Source organism: Mustela putorius, unplaced genomic scaffold (genome assembly GCF_011764305.1).
Source record: "Mustela putorius furo isolate JIRA1106 unplaced genomic scaffold, ASM1176430v1.1 tig00003834_pilon_pilon_pilon, whole genome shotgun sequence".
Lineage (NCBI taxonomy): Eukaryota > Metazoa > Chordata > Mammalia > Carnivora > Mustelidae > Mustela > Mustela putorius.
This window is the reverse complement of record NW_025421987.1, coordinates 54,225,850-54,247,830: the sequence shown is the minus strand read 5'-3', so window position 1 is coordinate 54,247,830 and position 21,981 is coordinate 54,225,850. Positions and strand designations below refer to the sequence as shown.

At 36.2% G+C, this 21,981-nt stretch overlaps 1 protein-coding gene across 5 annotated transcripts in view; it reads right to left on the bottom strand.

Annotated features, from left to right (window-relative positions):
- The window catches only part of RNF13 (ring finger protein 13), a 157,948-nt gene that overhangs the window by 115,688 nt on the left and 20,279 nt on the right, over positions 1-21,981 (bottom strand). For 4 of the 5 annotated variants that reach the window (XM_004755530.3, XM_004755528.2, XM_004755527.2 and 1 more), the window contains 2 exons: positions 15,729-15,858; positions 10,483-10,563 (listed from right to left, as the gene is read on the bottom strand). In XM_004755530.3, the coding sequence (XP_004755587.1) occupies positions 10,483-10,563; positions 15,729-15,842 (195 nt within the window). In that variant the 5' untranslated portion in view covers positions 15,843-15,858. Of the gene's footprint in view, positions 1-10,482; positions 10,564-15,728; positions 15,859-21,981 lie in introns of those variants that run through there. The other variant, XM_045088510.1, reaches the window with a different exon arrangement.

The window sequence follows — 21,981 nt, the reverse complement described above, 5'->3', positions numbered from 1 at the left end:
AATTCTACATGATCTCTCTCATATGTAAAATTTAAGAAAGAAAAGAGATGAACATATGGGAAGGGGGAAAAAAAGACAGAGGGAAACTAGCCATAAGAGACTCTTACCAATAGAGAATAAACATGGAGGTTTATTCTCCTCCTTAATGGAAGGAGGTAGGTGAGAGATGGGCTAGATGAGTGAAGGGTATTAAGGAGGCCACTTGTTATGATGAACACTGGGTGTTGTATATGACAAATCACTGAATTCTACTCCAGAAACCAATATGCACCATATGTTAGCCATCTAAAATAATAAAGAGATAGACAAGTAGATAGATAAGACCTGAGAGACATTTCTTCAAAGAAAATATATGACTGGCCAATAAGCACATGAAAAGATGCTCAACATCACTAATGATTAGGGAAATTCAAATCAAAACCACGAGGAGATAGCACTTCACACCCAAAAGAATGTCTATTAAAAAGAAAAAAAAAAAGATTAAGATCAAGTTTTGATAAAGAAATGGAGAACTTGGAAACTCCACACACTGCTGGTGGGAGCTGAAAATGGTGCACCCACTTTGGAGCAATCTGGGGTTTCCTTATAAGGTTAAAGAGTTACCATACAACCCAACAATTCTACCCTTAAGTAAATATTCAAGAAAGAAAAAGGGGGCACTTGGGCAGCTCAGTTGGTTCACCATCCAACTCTTGATTTTTGGCTCAGGTCATGGTCTCAGGGTCATGGGATCAAGCCCCACAACAGGCTCCACACTTAGCAGGGTATCTGCTTCTCTCCTTCTACCTCTGCCTCTCTCCCCACATGTACTTGATCTCTCTAAAAATGGGTGGATCCTTAAAGACAGAAATGAAAACACAGACACAGAAACGTGTACACTGATGTTCATAGCAGAATTATCCATAATATCCAAAAAGTAAAAATTGCCCAAATGTCCATCAACTGATATAGAGATAAACAAAATCTGGTATACCCATACAAAAGATTAGCTGCCATAAAAAGGAACAAAATACTGATATATGTTGTAAAAAAGATGAACCTTGAAGAAGTGCTAAGTGAAAGAAGACAGAAACAAAAGGCTATATATTATATGATCCGATTTATAAATGATTAATTGCCTAGAGTTGGAACTGGAGGGGTTGGGGAGAATTGCAGAATGACTGCTAATGGGCATGGGGTTTCTTTTGGGGGTTCTAAAATTGTGATGATAACTGCATAACTCTAAATATACTAAAAGCCACTGAAACACCTTAAATAAGTGAACTGCATGGCGTGTGAATTATATCTCAACAAAGTTGTTATTAACAGAACATGGGGTGCTGGATGGCCTTAGTCAAAGGCGACCTTTGATTTCAGGGTCATGAGATTGAGCCCCTCAATGGGTGTAGAGATTACTTAAAAATACAGTAAACTCAAGGGGCACCTGGATGGCTCAGTGGCTTGAGCCTCTGCCTTCAGCTCAGGTCATGATCTCAGGGTCCTGGGATCGAGCCCCACATCGAGCTCTCTGCTTGGCAGGGAGCCTTCTTCCCCCCTCTCTCTGCCTGCCTCTCTGCCTACTTGTGATCTCTCTCTCTCTGTCAAATAAGTAAATAAAATCTTAAAAAAAAAAAATACAGTAAACTTAAAAAAAAACGAGGACATGAGGCTGGTCAATGAATTAGATGATTTTTTAGTATAACTTCAGGTTGTATCTTAAATATTCCTGTTCTTACTATTAATGTTGTTCAATTCTTACCCAAAAAAGTATTACCTGTTGAATATATATGTATTACCTCATACGAGTCATCTAGAAACATATGTTTCAGGAATGCTCTTGAAGGGGATAGCCTCTTCTTACAGGCTCCAGTCCACTGTAACTAGTATTATTTTTGCAGACAAGAAAACGTGGTTTTATCCTATGGAGATTCCTCTGGATTTGTCTTTTTCTCTTTTGTTTCCTAGATCACATTGTGTAACACGGAAATATACTCCGAAAGCCCATCTGATCACCTCTTGGTTTTAGAATACTGGCTGTCCCATGTAAATATAATTTAACTTGTTAAATATTTACTATACCTTTCTTTATATAATCAAAATCAGATTAACTTGGTTGCAAATAGAATTTCACATTTATATGTAAATTAACAAATACCTTCTTCCTAAGTGTACTATTTCAAACTAATCTGTAGACATAATAGCCTACTAATGATCTTATCATTAAAAGGGGGGGGCAGTAAATCATGGTGTCCAGGATAAAGCATGGAAAAGAGATCAGGAATTCCCTTTTAACTCAAACTGATGTTGAAAGAGTTATAGAGATATTCTAACAGATCTGGTTGACAATCCTTTGCTTTTTCTATTAATAAGTCTAATTCCTGAAAACAACATAGTTGTTAAAAATTTAAAGATTACTGCCCTGAATTTCAACACAAAAGTAGTTGTTTGTCAGGGTTTTGACTTTCTATCAAGCTATACGAAGAAAGGACAACTGTCACGTGTTTCCCATTCAGCACACACAGATAATACTTCACTTCATAGATCCTATCTTGACAATTTAAAAAACAAAATGACTGCCTTTTGGTGGACAATGCCTTTTAGTAATATGTTACACACCACACGACCATCATAACCACACCACTGTCTTAAGAAAAAAAATCCAGTCAAACACTGTCACTTTAAACACTAAACCAACAAGTAAAAAATCAAAAGCTCAATAGACTATGGTATACTTGTAGGATTTGCTACATCCAACAAGATAGAATTCCTTTTGCTCTTAGAGAAACTAAGTGATTGAGCTTACATTAGAAATACTTACCCTCTAAGATTACCTTCTAAACTGAAAAATCAACACAAGTCAGTAAGGAATATTTATTCATATTTTATATTCTGTAGTACTTGACAGATAACATAAGAGCTTTAAACATGTTAAGCAATTACAAAACTCCTAACAAAATCTTGGATAGCAAAAGAATTCAGAAACAAATAGAGAAAGTAAACCCGTGAAAACTTGGGAGGCAGCAGAGAAATTCTTCAGTTTTACAAACAAAAGTGAATCCTAACTAAAAGGAATTCTTTGGTAATGAAGCCAAAAACATACTGGTTTTGTTTGTTTGTTTGTTTTTTGTTTTTTGTTTTTTGAAAAAGAAACAGAACTTCATTCACTATTCACATCATTTGCCATTTGCAATTTGTCATAATAACTCAGTCACTATAGACATAATCTGGTTAACTGAAGTTGAATACAAACTGATTATCAGTCTGATTACGGGGTTCAGAACTTAAAAGTACTAGTAAAAATGGTTATATCCTAGCTACAGAAATTATTTCAGTATTAAGTATTCAAAGAGAATAGCGAATGGCAAAAAGGGATCAGATCACTCAGATAAACATAAAAATAGAATATAAAGTAATAAGAGTTTTAATACTGGTAATTAGTTTTTCCTGATAATTTCAAAGACAATCACAATTCATTTATTAAAGAGAAATATATGGAATGCAGAAAAAATGAATTATCTCATTATGGCAAATTATCACTCAGAAAAGAAAGGTATTATTATCAAACTCTCCAGAGTGGTCAGACACTCATATACCAGCAGTACATAAGAGTACCTATTTTTCATATCCCTGCTGGCTATTAACTCTTTATTTTCACTAATCTGTTGAGTGTGAAAGGACATCTAATTGTAATATACACAAGGAGAGAATTTTAAGCTATAATAGCAAGAAACTGACATCTTACATATTAATAAAATTTTTAAAAATTGTGATATATTCATACAATGAAGTATTATGCAACAGGCAAAATGAATGCAGACAATATAACAATGCAGATAAAATTCGAATACAGTATTGCATGAAAAAAAAAAAGCAAGTTTAAAAACCAAAACAACTTAAAAGCAGGTACAATGTTTATAGATTCATATAGAAGATAAAATATGTTTTGTAAAATAAATGAGAAAAATCTAAATTTCAGGAAAATGATTATCTATGAGGAGGAAGATAAGGGAATGGAATTTGGAAGGAAAAAATATTTCAAAGGTACTGGTAATGTTTTATTCCTTCCTTAAAAAAATGGCAAAATATGAACATCCAGGTAGTAGGTATATTGAATGTTCTATTATTCCCTTACTCTGTGTTTGAACTATTTAATAATTTTTAATAAGTGAAAGCAACCTAAACACAATGACAACCAAAGACAGAGAACTGATTACATTATTATATAATTCAAATATTATGTTAAAAACTGTGATGACATGAATGCATATATGTTTACATAAAAAATATCCATAATGGATATGCCAGGATCTTGCCAAATTTTAAGAAGCTGCAAAATAGCATAAACACATAAAATGACAACATAAATAGGTCTATAAAAAACTCATAGTTATACCCAAGTCTACCACTATAATCTCTTCGTTGTAGAATTATGTATGATTTTCATATTCTTCTTTATACATGTCCTTTACCATCTTAAATTTTATGGTGAGCATATATTGCTTATAATCGGAAAAAAATTTTTACATGGGAAGAAAAATTAAGAATTACTTTTTCCATATCAAATTAAGAAAGCCAGCAAGAAAATCTAATGAAAACTATTCAGTGAACAAACAACAAAGATGCCCAGTAATGAAAAAGGGAAGTGCAGGGAGTGTGCTGAGTAGATTAGATACCTTAGCCTTCTCAGACTTATAATGTGGTTGGAAACTAGCTAGGACAACGTGGGTGGTCCAAGGATGATAGAGGAGACTATCCAACTGTGGAAGAAAAAGAACCAAGGTTGGATTTGGGGTATTCTCTATAAGATAGGAGGGTTATGTGTAGACTTTCCATGCTTTTCTTCAGGCCCTCCTCCCCCTTACTCTCTGTCCCTGTCTCCACACTTCTTCTCCAAGTAATAAATTGTCATAATGAAATAATTCATTATTTTCCACATCTAATGAAATGCTCTATTCCCTGATAAAGTTAAGAAATGAATGAGTAATCATTAACTTTGAAATTAACAGGAAAAGATTTTAAAAGCTCAAAATTCACTGAAGATGCATTCTTTTTATACCTTTGTGCATTTGAAAAATGACTTGATTTTAGAATTCCTATTTTATACATAAAAAAGTGTGGTGTTACCTCTTATTTTGATGGTTCCATTTCCTATCCTTTGAAAAAGGAACTCTATTATTTTTTGTTTACTCTATTTACTCTATTTTTTTTTTTAGTCTACAAATTGAAGGTGATATTACGACAGTTAACAGTTCCTAGGAGTGAGGAAGCTAAGTACATTCAGCCTACCAAGACATCTTCATATCACAAAACTATCAAGTGTTTTGGGAGGGGAAAATATAGTAGCTGCTACTAAGCATCTTCCCTATTAAGAAAGCAAAGAAGGCATCACAAAGAAGGCATCCAAACAACCATATTTCCTTGTAATATTTGCATTTTCCTTCACTAGAGAAAAAAAAAGTTTTCTAATCTCAACCCTCTGTATTAAACAAAATCACTTCTTCTGAAAGAATGCTGAAGAAGTTACTAGTAAATGTTCAAATAAGTCTAGTTTGTGGACATTTTACTAGTGATAACACAGAATGCTAGTTTAAGAATAATGATCAGGAGAAATCATATATAAGGATACATATCATAAAAGGTACAAATTATCTAGAACCTTTAAGAATGATACAGTCAAGGACAAATCTGCATCCTATGACCTTCATCCTCTATGTTTTCTCATCAAAATACACCAAGTACTACACATACACTAAGTACTATAAACTTAGTACTATAACATACACTAAGTACTATATTATAAAAATATCATATACAATGATAATGATATATCTAACCCAAAAGGTATTTTGCTGAAAATAAGATTTGCCATTGGTAGCTATACTTAGGAAATCTGATGCTAGGCTTACTGATTAAGGCTTCCTTAGAGATAAATCTGGCTTTCAATTTTTTAGCAATCATCATGATGAGGGAACAGAAGGCAAGCTGAAGACAAAGCACAAGCTGACATCCTACAACCCCCATCCCCACCTCCACCCCTGATGGGATATATGTGACATTCCTCAACCCACTCATGGTTGCCCTAAAGCTAAGGGAAGAAAAAACAAATGGTTATAGAGATTATGGTCCTGCAGGACCGAAGTCTCCCTCAGTTTACAATTTTTTTTTTTTAACAAGAAAAACATTCTTATCAATAACCTACAGGAAATGTGGATGAAATTGGACGTCTTTATAACCTGCAGCCCAACAACAGATACTTGAGACAGGCAGAGTAATGTTCTGGGACACCTGGGTGGCTCAGATGGTTACGCATCTGATTTCACCTCAGGAGGGTTATGATCTCCGGGTCCTGGGATAGAGCTCCCAGCTCAGCAGGGAATATGCTTCTCCCTCTCCCTCTGCCTCTCCCCTTGATTGTGCACTCTCTCTAGCTCTCAAATGAATAAAGTAAAAAAACAAAACAAAAAAAAGAATACAACACTCCTCCAGAAAGCTCCCAATGGTCTTCACTTTAATGCCTTGCTAGAGGGGAAAAAAACAATCTTAACTTGACAAGAGCAATGCCTCCAGTATCTTGTAGGTCCTCTTTGGCATATGAGAGTTCTTTTGAAAATCTCCCTTTTCCTTACCTCCCCCAACTCCCAAGTATACAATCAGCCACCCCTACAACTCCAGGGCAGGACAGCTCTTTCTGCCTATGGGTTCTGTCTCCATGCTTTAATAAAACCACCACCATTCTGCACCAAAGACATCTCAAGAATTCGTTCTTGGTTATCGGCTCCAGACCTGACCCTACCGAACCTCACCTATATTCCAAAATCCACATCAATTATTTCCTCTTCTTATCAAGTCACTACTTAAAAGTATATAAATAAGAAACCTAGAAAAGTTTGATCCTCCTGATGATGTGGTTTTGGAAAATAGGTGAGGTTTATTGTTGAAAAGGGTGTAGAAAAATGGGTATTCTCATGTGCCATTAATGGGAATAAAATCAGTACAGCCTTTAGGGCTTTTTAAAAATTATTTTAATTCAATTAACTAACATATAACGTATTATTGGTTTCAGAGGTAAAGGCCTGTGAATTATCAGCCTTATATAATACCCAGCGCTCATTACATCACATGCCCTCCCTAATGTCCATCCCCCAGTTACCCTATCTCTCTACCCCCCTCCCCTCCAGCAACCCTCAGTTTGTTTTCTAGGATTAAGTGTCTCTTACAGTTTGTCTCCCTCTCTGATTTTGTCTTGTTTTATTTTTCCAGTATGCCTTTTGGAAATGTAACTTAGTGTATCAGTGAAAATTTTAAATGTATAAACCTACTGAGTTATCAACTACACTTCTAAACCTCTACCCTAGAGAAATAACTTAATTGTGGATAAGAAAAAAATATCTGTTAATGGAAAATGACTAATAAACTATGGTCCTTCACATTATAGAATACAATGCAGTGCTCACTAGGAACATGCTAGATCTATAGGTGCAGCTGTGGAAAGATCAAGACATAATGCTAAGTGTGGGGATGTGCAGGGAGTCAAATTACAGAGTAACATCATAGTGGGTATCTGTCACTCATAGTGCCCCAAATTTTCTGACCCACCTTTCCCACACTACAAATTCCACCATTTTAAAGCAGACTAAAACAACAAAAATAACAACGACAAAAGCTATAAACTATATTAGCCAGCCACCATCATAGCAAGTATTTCACTAAACTATTTGGCTGGTAGTTATAGGGTCTACATTCAGAAAAATCAAGATTTCAGAAAACAGTCTGGCAGAGTATTTCTTTAGCTTGGCTGGCAGTCGAGGCAAAATGTTTTGAGCTAAGTAAGATCACAGAGGCTTCCTGATGGGAGAAAAGGTGATGTGCTTTAGGGGTCAGTGGCTGCATCAATCCTTTATCAAGCCATTTCTACAAGGAGGTTCTGGGTTTTGTTCCTGACAATTTGGAATCTGCTTCTCCAGGATATGATACTGAGTAAGGGACAGGCGGAGCTAGGTAGGAAGAGATAGGTAGGGGGCCATGGGATCAGAAGAACAAAATTTTAAAATATGGGAGGTAAAAAGGAAACCAGGGAAAAGGGAACAAGCCAGACCATCCTGTACTAGGTGTCAGAGGTGGAGCCTTGCTATAACAGCTTCCTGTGACCAACACAATTACCAGACCCTAAAAAGGAAGTAAAGCCACTGAAGTTGTTATCACTAGCCCTTGCTCAAAGGTGATATGAATAGAGATGTTAAAAGGATTTAAGTTCCCTGGTTCACTTTCTAGAAAAGACCATCCCTAAAAGCCCCCAGTGGCAACCCTGTCAGGATCCCTCTCAGTCCTGAAAGCTTTTTCTGTATCCTTGCTTAATAAACTTCTATTGCTTTACTCACTCTCCTCTGCCTATGAGATCCATTCTTCATGGGACAAGAAATTCAGTACTCTAGACATCTGTAGCCCTTCATAAATCCCCTTCTGGGTTAATTAGCTAGAATTGATTCTATTATAGAAATAAAGAAACCTTTCATATATACAAATGGTAATCACCTATGAACTTTTTCAATTCGTAAATTAATGAACTAAAAAGCACCACATATTCAGAAAAAGAGCTGAAGGGTCTATAAGATCACACAACACCCTGATATTTAATGCTGAAGAGAGAAGTGGGATTGACATGTATAGATGAAGAAGGGGTAATGGAAAGCTTTTCTATTTTCCTCTGTATTTTTCTTTTCCATTCAAATATTTTTATAATGTAAGATAGTCCTACAATGCTGGGAATTTAAGAATTTAAAATCTTCAAAAAATTAAAAACTAATATGCCCCTCCCAAAGGTGTCTGCCATCCTAAATGACAATAATAGTTTTATGGAATTTTAAGAAAAAACAGCCTGAAAACATTCTGTGGTACCTACACACAATTTCATATTCTAACTTACATAACATAAAAACTTCACCTTGTAATGGGGAAGGACATTCTAACCATGACCCCAGATGTAGAAGGAAAGCACAGTAATTTCTAACTACATAAACAAAACTACTGAAACCTTAAAGTTAAAAGATGAAGGACAAACCAGAAAAAAATGACCTGAAGCACATATGATACAGCAAATACCAGATTAATTTTTCCAGTATAAAAATAAATCAGTAAAATCTTAGAAATCAGTAAAAACAGGGTGCCTGGGTGGCTCAATGGGTTAGGCTTCTACCTTCAGCTCCGGTCATGATCTTAGGGTCCCAGGATTGGGGCCCACATCAGGCTCTCTGCTCAGCGGGGAGCTTGCTTCACCCTCTCTCTCTGCCTGCCTGTCTACTTGTAATCTCTCGCTCTGTCAAATAAATAAATAAATCTTTAAAAAAAAAAAAAAAGAAAGAAAGAAAGAAAAAAATCAGTAAAAACAGACATTTGAATTTAAAAATGGACAGAGAGGGGCCCCTGGGTGGTTCAGTCAGTTAAGCGTCTGCCTTCAGCACAGGTCATGATCCCAGAGTCCTGAAACCGAGCTCCTCTTCAGGCTCCCTACTCAGCTTCCCTTCTCCCTCTCTACCCCTCTACCCCTCAACCCCTGCTTGTGTACACACACTCTCCCTCAGATTTAAAAAAAAAAAAAAAAAAAAAAAAAAACTTTCAAGAAAATAAAATAAAAATGGGCAAAGAGCATTAACAGGCAATTCACTCTCACATATACACACGTTCAAACACAAACAGCAAAAAACTAAGATGTTCAAGCTCATTAGAGTTTATCAATTCACTAAAATTTGGTAATATCTAGTGTTAAAGAGGGAGTGGGGAAAAAAGTCTCAGACACTACTGGTAGGATTCTAAATTGTCCCAAACATTCAAAGGGCAACCTGGAATATATGACAAAATTTTAAACATGTATTCCATATACAAAACTGTTCTAAATTTGGAAATGTACCCTATGCAAATAGACAACTACACAAAAAAGGAGACACTCACTGTAGCACTATTCATAAAAGCAAAAACTGGACAACCTAAAAATCCACATGAAAAATTAAACAAATAAATGTTCAAAAATCCATAGTATTTCATGATATTGCAAAACCAGCCAGCCATTCCAAATAAAAAGATTCTTCTCTAATACCATGAAAAGATGTTCTGGATTGAGAATTAATTGATAAGACCTGGAAACTAAGTAGCATGTTTCTATTTAGTGTTAAAATAAAAATTCATTATATAAGTAAACACTTACGTAATATAATACATGCATACACATATCTATAAACACACACACACACCCAACACACAGTACATAGCTTAGAAAACAGGTCTGAAATACATACCAAAATGTTAACAGTGGCTTGTTCAGAATGATACAATCATAAGGTGATTTTCATTTTCTTCTTTATACCTTTTGAATAGTCTGAACCATTTATAAATGAATATGTGTGGATTTTATGGTAATGGTAAGAAATATTTTCATTCTTTAAACAAAGAGCAATAAAAATGACCTTACTAAATACCTTGTGCTTTTACTGCATATTACTATTTGCTTACCTTTAAACCTTCAGCTGGAAGTCTATAACCAAATCTTGCTGGAAGGTCATCAAATGTCTGAGATGCATTTTCAAAATTATACTAAATATAAAATTAAAAATAATCAAGTTACAATCAATTTACACATAACATTAAAAACAAAATGTTTTTGTTTTTATTTAAGTTGTCATTTCCGCAATTTTTATCCACTATCACATCTTAACACAATTAAATCAACTTTATAAATGTACATCTACTAAAATGGCAAGGAATGTATACAATTTACTACATATACAACTGCTTAGATTCTGATTTCACAAAATTCTTATTAAACAGCAGCAATCTTATAACATTAAACTACCTACTGCTTTCTGAGTTTCTCCCACAGTTCCCTAGCAAGAATTTTTTTTTTAAGATCTCATTTATTTGAGAGAGAGGGTGAGAGCATGAGAGAGGGGAAGGTCAGAGGGAGAAGCAGACTTCCAATGGAGCTGGGAGACTGATTTGGGACTTGATCCCAGGGCTGCAGGATCATGACCTGAGCTGAAGGCAGCCCCTTAACCAACTAAACCACCCAGGCCCCTAGCAAGGAATTTTCTAAACAGATTATTTTCCAATAGGAGTTCCATTTGACTTTCTCCAAATGGTCTTATTTAATAGAAGAGATACACAAAATTTCTGGCCCTAGCTACAAAAGATGACTTTTCCCCAGACTAAGAAGAAGCATCAAATAATTTTTAAGAAATGATCTTTTCTATATAATCTGGACATTTTCATCTAGAGCTAAACAATGAAAGGAGGAAACACAATGAAACATATCCATATAGAGAACTGAAGGCATTCACAATCAACTTTCCCCTTCCTTATAGGTATAGATTCCTATGCCATAGTATTTATCAGTTTCCTACCAAAACAGAGCCAAACAAAGCAAGGGTTCTCTGTCATTGTAGAACATAATACTAATGATAATTGACAAGTGAGTGTGCTGTATAATTTAAGATGGTTCTATCTGCTATACAGAAAAGAGAAACAAGGAAGATAGACGAAACTAAGCAAACATAATAAACAAGTAACTTCTGAAATACAGGCAAAGCTTACATAATGTATTAGAAGTGAAGATAGCTTTTCACAAATAGTAGGCCGAAAGAGAACAACAGAACACATCGTTTTGCAGATAGGTAAAATGTATGGAACAAATCGAGAGTATTACGTATAGCTAGAAAAGGATAGTACAAAAGATCAACCAAACTTTAAATATTCACAAAGGATTAGGTTACAAATCCAGATTGAGAGCTTTGTCACCCCTCAATCAAATGCCCACTGGTGATACCCATTCTAAATTCAAGTGTCATCTGCCAGAGACAAGGAGAAAAATAGCTCTGCGGGTTAATAGCAAGCTATAGCTGTGCTCAAGATGTTCAATACGTAAATATCTTGAGTCTCTCCAATAGAGCGAATTTTGGATCTGAAAACCTTTCATCTGCCAATTCCCCTTGCTCATCCTCAACTCATGTCGCAGCAACCACACTGTGACCAGAGAAAGCTGATGCAGAATTGAGAGAGACTGGACAAACCGGGTAATACAGGATTTGGGTGGTATGGTTCTGGCATTTCACTTGAATAATACCCTGAGTGTCTTAACACAGCCATTCTTTAATGGCACTTCTCATTGTACGTTTGTAATTAATTCAATACAATGTGGGATTCGAGCATATGAATTTGGTCACTGAACCTAACTATTCTGTTACCTCTGGGATAATCACCTGGTAGTATACTTGGAAGCCAATAGTAATTCAGGGTATGTTCCTACTGTAACAATAACTTATACTTAGAGAGTGCTCTATAGTTTACAAAGTGCTTTAGAGTCACCAAGGGCTTTTTATATCTATTATCATGATGTGTCATTTAATCTCTTAATTAAAACACCTGTCTCTAATTGACTCAAGTGTTAAACTTGAGAAAGTCTTAATTGTTCCAAGACCAAAGACACTACTGTAAAATAAAGAAACTGATCTAGATCAACACAGACCAAAGGAAAAGCACAAATGTGTGCAGGCAGTACTTTTTTAAAAATTGTACTTTTAAAATCAGGAAACGGAAAATCTACAACTGTACTAAGAATTTTTTTTTTTTAAATCACTTCCTATTACTGAGGAGTCTCACTTTTTTGGCTAAAATTTCAGAAATAAAATGTCTACCTTGAACAACAATACTTGCAACACTGGGACTTGGAATAAGTTTTGTTACTGAGTGAGACCCATTTTGAAATTGCTTCATCTTTCCTTAAGAGCAAAACACAGATTGTCTCACAATGACTCTTAAAATCACATTGTTTAAAAAGAAAAAGATACTCCAGGGCAACTGGGTGGCTCAGGTGGTTAAGTATCTGCCTTCGGCTCAGGTCCTGATCTCAGGGTCCTGGAATTGAGCCCCATATCAGGCTCCTTACTCAGTGGGGAGCTGGCTTATCCCTCTCCCTGTCTTCCTTCTCTTTGTTATGACTAAATAAATAAAATCTTAAAAAAAAAAAGAAAAATAATAATATTCCTATCATGAACAAGATAAACAAACATCTTTAGCACAAAAGTGCTTTTCAGTATTAGACAGTGGACTGCTGCTCATGAAATTAAAGAATGCTTACTGTTAAAATTCTTGAAGCGGAAAATAAAAGTATTCCTTTCTGGAATCCCATCCGGTTATTGCCACATGACAGTTTTAATCTACCTCTTTTGAAAAGGTCTTTTCTTAACCAAGTTTCTCCTTCAATAGCAGCCTTAACAGAAGGTTTAATTTAATTTAGAAAGTAACAAATGCTAACAATTATTGAGCATTTATGTTATCACGCTATACACCAGACAGGTGTTCACTTATTTAATCTTTAAAAACACCCTATAAAGTTGGAAACTGTTTTATCATCCTCATTTTACAGATTGGCCACAAAATTCAACGGCCAAAAATAAAAGCATCTGAATTTTATCTTTTCAAAAGCAGTATCCTAATACCAGTCCAAAATGGACCAACCTAATGCCCAACTTATTTAAATGTGCAATACTACACACTCAATTTCAGGATGCTTTTATTCAATTAAAAGGGAAAGCTAACATTTTCTGGCTCTTGATTCACTTCCTTTTAATGCTTGTGTTACCACATCAAGTTCCTCTGCCTTGATATTTAGTTCCCCTTTTTACTAGTTACATGCCTTCACAATCTACTCTCCTCTAGCTATTTCGACATCATCAGCCTTCTATCCTTTAGTGTCAACATAAAGACCCCCATTTAAGCAGCTCCGATGCAGATGGTTCCTTCCTAGATGATATCAACATATATTCCACACATTTACTTGCCTAAAACACATGGAACACTGCTGGCAAAGACTGACTGTACTTCCATACCTAATATTTTTATTTTGTGTCTACATTAAAAAGAAAAAAAAACCACCTCAGGCAGTTTCATACACTACTAGAGGTAGTGGGTGAAGGATGAGGAGAACGATAATTATAATGAAGATAAAAAAGATAAAACATTTACTATTAGATACTATTCTAAGCGGTTTATCTTAATTATCACCACATCATACCAGTTTACAAATAAAGAAACTGAAGTACTTAGAGTGGCTAAGTAATTTGATTAGGATCACAAAGCTGCTTAAGCTCTCAGAGCAGGCCACTGAAACTTATTTAACCCATCAAAGCTGAACCTCAAAATAACAATCCACTTCAGGTAAAAAGAAAAGAAGGAAAACAAGGAGTGTCAGATGTTACAAATAAGAGAGAAAGGGGAGGGGAGAATATGCAAGAAATCCAAGGAGAAAAGGGACACACAGAAAACTTCATTCCCTGATCAGTCCATAAATCCTCTACTTCATTTCAAAAGTCATCCCAAGAATATTCCAAGGACTTTGGGGACCAATTTAGAGGAAAATTTGCAAGTCAATGGACTCTTAGTCCTTAAAGGTTCTACTTTTACTCCATCTAGACTATTCCAGAAAAAATCTAAATCAACTAGTTCCCTACTAAAGAGGGTAACAAGGGTGAGAAAGTTTATAGGAATTAGAGTTGCTATGATTCAAAAGTTAGGATATAGAAACCAGCCTGGCTCTCCCAAATTCTGCAATCATCCTAGACATTTCCCCTAAAACCACAATATACAGAGACAAGGCTGAAGACCACATGAAGCTCTGGTCACAACAATTCTAGCCCTTCTGTTTCTAGAATGACCTATTGTCATTAAGCAAATCACTTGTACCCAGAAATTAAAAATAATAAATCTTTAGCATAGTACCTAGAGTACAGATATACATACACACACATACACACACACACACACACACACACACACACAATTCTTCCTTTTCTGGCTTCACAGAAAATATAAACTTCCCAGGGTAGAGGACAGTAAGACAATCTAGAAAGAACCACTAAAGTTTTGAGGAAAAATCTTTTTTTTTTTTTTTAAGATATTTATTTTTTTGACAGAGAGAGAGAGAGAGGGAGAGGTCACAAGTAGGCAGAGAGGCAGGCAGAGAGAGAGGAGGAAGCAGGCTCCCGGCTGAGCAGGGATTCGGGGCTCAATCCCAGGACCCCGGGATCATGACCTGAGCTGAAAGCAGAGACTTTAACCCACTGAGCCACCCAGGTGCCCCGAGGAATAATCTTCTATAAAAACTTTTTTTTAAGATTTTATTCACTTGACAGAGATCACAAGTAGGCAGAGAGGCAGGCAGAGAGAGAGGAGAAAGCAGGCTCCCTGCTGAGCAGACAGCCGGATGTGGGGCTCAATCCCAGGACCCTGGGATCATGACCTGAGCTGAAGGAAGAGGCTTTAACCTACTGAGCCACCCAGGCACCCCTGTAAAAATTTTTCTCAAAAGATTGTTGTGCTTCCATTCTCATTAATGTTAATCCAAGCTTGAAATTTTCTATAAGCATCTTATATAATTTTTTAAAAATATCATTATCAAGGTCATTAGAGATATGCTAATTACCAAGGACAAAAACAGTAAGATTCTACACAAACACACAGCACGTAGACACATGTGTGCTTGAGCACTCCTGAGAGTGTACAGGAGCAACATTTATCAGGTTCCTATTGTTTGTGAGATCTCACATTAGATATTAAGCAATACGAAGATGGGTAAGGTCCTAAACTTTCAAGTAACAACTATGTGTACAGGCCTGTATGTTCATGGGTAAATATCATTTAGGATTTTTTAAAAGCTTTTCTCTGAAGGATGTTTTTTAGACATGAATAAATTTTACTGTACTTACTGCTAAAATGTCTGCTTCTACAGGTAGTAGGTTTAAGAATGCAAAGAGCTGGACAGTCAAGATGGTATAGACTTGCGTGGCTGACAGCATGAGCATCCCTATGGAGAGCAACATCTCGCTGTAAAATCACCTGGAAGAGAAGTAAGTAACAATGAGCTCTGGTACTTTGTCCTTGAAAACAAGTCATTTCACATATTAATTCCTAATGTCCAAAAATATCTTAACTATAAACATGGGTTAAAATGAAAATTGGGCCTATTTCAAATTTACACAGATGTGGACATTTAGGTAAACACCCAAAGTTAGTCAACAACTACATAACTCATGGTGACTAAGTTCTGTGTTCTAACCACAGAACAAATGTCCTCCCACAGTGCTCAGAGTGTAGTACAGCTTGTCTACTAACTCTGTTATGAAGGGAACTAGATTTCAATCTAAATAAGGACTTAAAAACACTTCACAATTTTTACAATTTTAAGGGATTTTTATACTTCTTTGAATATAACTTAACTTCTCATGTAAATTTATTTATTCTTGCATATTGTACCCACTTCAGAGAATGTAAAAAAAAAAATAGCCATGTATTATAAAGTAATATGTGTTGCCCTTTCCCTCTTAATATATACTTTTTTCCCTCTCTACATCCTAATGACAATAGTGCAGTTACATTTTCCAACCTCATCCAATTTTCTACATGAGTCCTTATCCTGCAGCAAAAAGATCCCATTAAGGACTAAACAATAACCAAGTAATAAGTATTAAAATTCTCTTGGTAGGCCCTCAACTATTGGTATAACATATTTTTTTAAAGATCAGAACAGGGCGCCTGGGTGGCTCAGTGGGTTAAGCCGCTGCCTTCAGCTCAGGTCATGATCTCTGGGTCTTGGGATCAAGCCCCACATTTGGGCTCTCTTCTCAGCAGGGAGCCTGCTTCCCTCTCTCTCTCTGCCTGCCTCTCTGCCTACTTGTGATATCTCTCTGTGTGTCAAGTAAATAAATAAGATCTTTAAAAAAAAAAAAAAGATCAGATCAAAGTTTGCAAAGACAAGAACATTTATAATGAATTATTTCATTAAATGCCACCAACTCAAGTAATACCAATTTTGATAATGATTACTATTGATATGGCTCTGTATTTGGAGGATACCATGCAGACTCAAACTGTGAGTCTTTGACACACATTGAAAGAGAAATACTTCTGAATAATTCTTGAACTACCTTCTTACAAAGCCATTAAAGATCAAAGAAGAAATAAAGCTGAAAATATGTCCAATGTATAGCTCTATTCCACAGAGACAGAAAGTACATTAGTGGTTGCCTGGGGGCTGCAGGTAGGAGTCAAGGGAGGGGTGATAGGCAGCTAGGAATGGGGAATGACTGCCCATGGTTATGGGGTTTCTTTTGGGGGTCATGCAAATTTAGATTGTGCTGATGGTTGCACAACTCCATAAATATATGAAAAATCACTGTGCTGGGACACCTGGGTGGCTCCGTCGGTTTAAAGCCTGCCTCTGGCTCAGGTCATGACCCCAGGGGGCTGGGATTAAGCCCCACATCTTCTGTCCCTCTCAGCCTGCTGCTCTCCCTTGCTTGTGCTCGCTCTCTGAAAAAATTGTTTAAAAATCATTATGCTGATCACTTTAAATGGGTAATTCCTATGGTGTGTGAATTAAGTCTATAAATTTTTTTTAAATAGAGATTTGTTGATATTAGTTTCTTAGGTAAAATATATAAATATACCTCTGTGCAGAGAAGAATTAACATAGCAGGCCTGAGGCTGCTATCCTTAGAAAAACCTGCTTGCAGGGTTGGCCCTTCATGGGCATCTGAGAACTAGATTTCAGGAGGGTTCTCATCAGCCCCGATAAGAACGGCTCCTTATGTCTGAACTCTGCAGTGGTTATGTAGCAAACACATTTTCTTTATGGGAATCTGAAATTTTGAACATGCTAGGCAGAGGGTGCCTACAGAACAGTCCCCAGTAGAAACTCTGGGCACTGAGCTTCCCTGGTAGACATTTCACATATGTTGTCATAACTTAGTACTGAGGAATTTAGCATATCTTATATGACTCCATTGAGAGAGGACTCTTAAAAGCTTACTTCCAGTCTCCTCTGGACTTTATCCCTTTGCTGATTTTGCTTTGTATTCTTTCACTGTAATAAATCGTTATGAGTACAACCAGATGCTAAGTCCTGTAAGTGCTTCTAGTAAATCACTAAACTTGCAGTAGTCTTAGAGACCCCCAACACAACAACCCTAGATAATTTCTGGCCAGAAATCATACCATAAAAAATGTGCAAATCCCCATAAAATAAGGTATGGTTACTACTAAACCTTGTTAGAAAGAATAAATGTGCAGAATGTTGACTACCAACCTGTTTGAGAAAGTTAATCTGCGTAAGAACTATGATTTTCTTTGTAAAGTTCTGGAATTCCCAGTCAACTTTGGGAATAAGGAGAGGGAAAAAGAGTTTAGAGGAAAAATAACTCTAAAGGTACTACAACAACTATTACTGATGACTAAGTGTCAGGCATCTCTCTAAGCACATTATCAAGTTAAACTCATCTAAACCTAACATCTCCCTTTTCATAGATGGGGAAAACTTGGGCATTGGTAGGTAACTTACTCAAGGTCAAACAAGGAATAATGGTACAGCTGGGTTTCAAACCCCAGCAGCTTCCAAAAGCCACACTCTAAATGCCAATGAACAATAACATCAATAATCAAGGTTGATGTTCAAAAGGTAATGATCCTATGCTTAAAGAGGTACTCAAGGGCATCAAACCAATGCTCATAGCACAACAGTCACTAGATTGTTTTCTTCTTTTACTCTGAATATGAAAGGGAGGAGAGGGCTGGAAGAGAGGGTTTGCATAGGTGTATATTTAAAAATATGCAGTGAGATTGGTTATACTTATTTTTGCTTTTATTGCCTTTTTAAAAAAAAACACATTCTGGAGTTTTTATAGTCTATTTACAAAACTGTTCTTGTTCATCGTAGAAAATGTACAAAAAAATTAAATCACTCTATCACCAAATTAAGGAATAACTAGTGTCTATATTTTGATGTATAAAACTTTCATTCTTTTAGTTACATGTACATTAAAATATATATTTGGCAAAATTGGGGATATATGAAATGTACATGTTGTTTTGTTAAATATATATTTTTTTAAGTTTATTTTTGTTTATTTGTCAGAGATCACAAGTAGGCAGAGAGGCAGGCGGAGAGAGCGGGGAAAGTAGGCTCCCTGCTGAACAGAGAGCCTGATGCAGGGCTAGATCCCAGGAGCTGGGATCATGACCTGAGCCGAAGGCAGAGGCTTACCCCACTGAGCGACCCAGCGCCCCTTGTTTTGTTAAATGTATTCTTTTCAGTTCATTTATTGTGAATATTTTCTTCCTTCATTAAACTATACTTGAAAAAATTAAAAATTTCAAACCCTGTACCATAACATCTCCTGGAGAACCACTGCAGAGAGCAGTCCAGGAGGCCCTCTGGAGCTTCTATGCCTTCTAAACAAACATTTTTTTAAATGTATTTCATACATTGGATTTCCACATATGACTGTTTATACAAAATGAAAACTACTGGTTTATATAATGATAACATGTCATTCCATGTGAATGTGAATGTGCTATAATTGATTTAATGGAATTTCTATTGTTGGAAATTCTTTTTTACCATTATAAACTCTGCAATACTCTTGTAATTAAACCTTATAGACACACCCCTAGTTTTTTTAAGTTCATAGAAGTGAGTAGCAGTATTATAACTGTGGCAAGAAATAGGAGATCCAGTATTTGACAGACCCAGGTTTATGTTATTAGTACTAACACATACTAACAGTATGATTTTGAGACAAAATAATTACTTCATCTGTGAAAGCAGATTATTTAGGATTTAAAAAGACAACTCTGGAATAAATAGGAAAGTACATATAAGGACTTAACAGCTGTGGAATATAGGAAGAAGACAATTTGGGTGGTGTTGCCAAAAGACAAAAGAGGAAATAGTAAAGGAGAACTACAGTTAGTGGAGGTGAGTACAATTTGGGAATTTTTTTCACTTAATGTTTGTGAAATACTCTGGTGGACATGTAAACAGATAGTGATAAACAGAAGTCAGGAGTTCTAACCAAACCATAAAGAGATTTAGGAATCATCAGCAAATGGGTGATAGATAACTAAAGTGATCTTAATGTAAAACCAAAAATTAAAAAGAGAAGAGGGTTAAAGAAAAGTGAAGAATATCTAAATTTAAGGGCCCAGAGAAAGATTAATTTCACAGAAGTCAAGAAAGAAAAGAATTTTGACATCAATGTGGGGGGAAGGCAGGAAGACCAAGTAGCAGCAAAAAATCTAAAATCTTCAGAGTCTGTCCAACCTAAACAATTTTATTCCTGAGTAGTCCAACAGGTATCCTTGATCTGATCAACTCACAACTTCTAAGAATGCACCCTGCTATCACCAGCTATCTTCATTGATGTTATCCAGAAATTTAAAATACACCCCCACTATCTTCAAGGAAAACTTAGGAGAAAACTAAGACTTCTATGCTATCTTGTGCAAAATTTTACTTGTAAATATGCACCATTTCTGTAAAAAAAAAAATCCATGGTTATTAACACATATTCTCAAAAAAAAAAAAAATCACACACACACAAACAAAATCACACAAATCTCCAAGAAGTCTTCCAGAGAGAAAGGTTAATAAGCTTAAATTCTTCAATGCTTTCTCGTAGCACTTAAATTACTGGGTTAAGATATAAACTGTCAAATTGTATTATTAAGCAACATTTATTATAAAAAGGACTTCCTAATTTATGAAAAGTATGACAAGTGGAAAAACTATAAGTTAATTATAAAAGTTTGTCACCAAAACAAAAACATTCCCTGAAACATTCTTGAAATAAGTGTGACCCTTACCGAAATCTGGAAGCTATTCATGGACTATTACCAAAAAAATGGTTCCTTTCCTCCAGGAGACTTTCCTGTGCCGCTTTGATATATACCCACACATGCTTGTATGTCACCATCCTGTATACTTAGTTGAGTATAAAAGCTGCACCTGGATGAATGTAAGGTTCTCAGTGAAGATATATGTTGATATGCTACGTCCCCAGTCTGTATTCTTCTACAAAGCTAGTGGGACCTGGTGTCAGGTTATGCCCAATCATTTACTGAAAATGTTAAGGTCAACCAGAACCTCTCACTGTTCACACAGAGTGGGTATTATACCTTTCTTTCCCATTAAAATTCTCATCAGCCTCTGGTTTTTGAATTAACTACTACAGCCTCTATAACAGAATTCAATAAATCATTGTTTGTTGTGAATTTATTACCCCCAAATAGAACACAATTTTAATGAGGACATTTCTTTAGAACTATGTTTAGAAAGAGCATACAGAAAAGCCTTCTAATAAAATTGAAACCACCACCTTGGCCCCTCTGGCCAACCAAGTAGTCTAAGTTTTAGGAAGCACCTTTAGCCTGGGTGATTAAACCTTTCTTGGTATATCTACAGATCATGCATAGGGAACTAAACCCTTTTATAGAACCTGCCCCCACTACGCCACCCCCAACCCAGGCACCAGTATATAACCTCCAGGTACCATAATGTCTGTAGCTGCACACAATCAAGAAGTGTTATAGTCCACTGTACTCCCCTTTTACTGATTAATTGCCCTAAAGTTCCTTTAAAAATCTTTGGGCCAGGCAGAAACCTCAGAGTTGGTTTTTGGACAAGAGTCAGCCTTCCCAAGGCTGTGGACACACTCCCCAAGTGGTGGGTGTCCTGAACAAAGCTCATTCTTTTTCTCCCCCATCCCCAAGCTTTTTTTTTTTTTTTTAAGATTTTATTTAGTTATTTGAGAGAGAGTAAGAGAGCATGAATGGTAGAGAAGGGTAGAGGGAAAGGGAGAAGCAGACTCCCCGCTCAGTGGGGAGCCAGACGTGGAGCTGGATCCCAGGACCCTGGGTTCATGACTGGAGCCGAAGGCAGACTCTTAACCAAAGAGCCACCCAGGCACCCCTTTTTCCAAGCTTTTAATTTAAATTCCAGCTAGTGGAGTGCCTGAGTGGCTCTGTTGGTTAAGTAGACACTTAAGTAGACACTCCTGATTTCAGCTCAAATCATGACCTTAAGGTCCTAAGATAGAGGCCCACATCAGGCCTCCATGCTCAACACGAAGTCTGCTTATCCCTCTCCCACCCTCCCCACCCCAGCTTTCATAAGCTCACTCACTC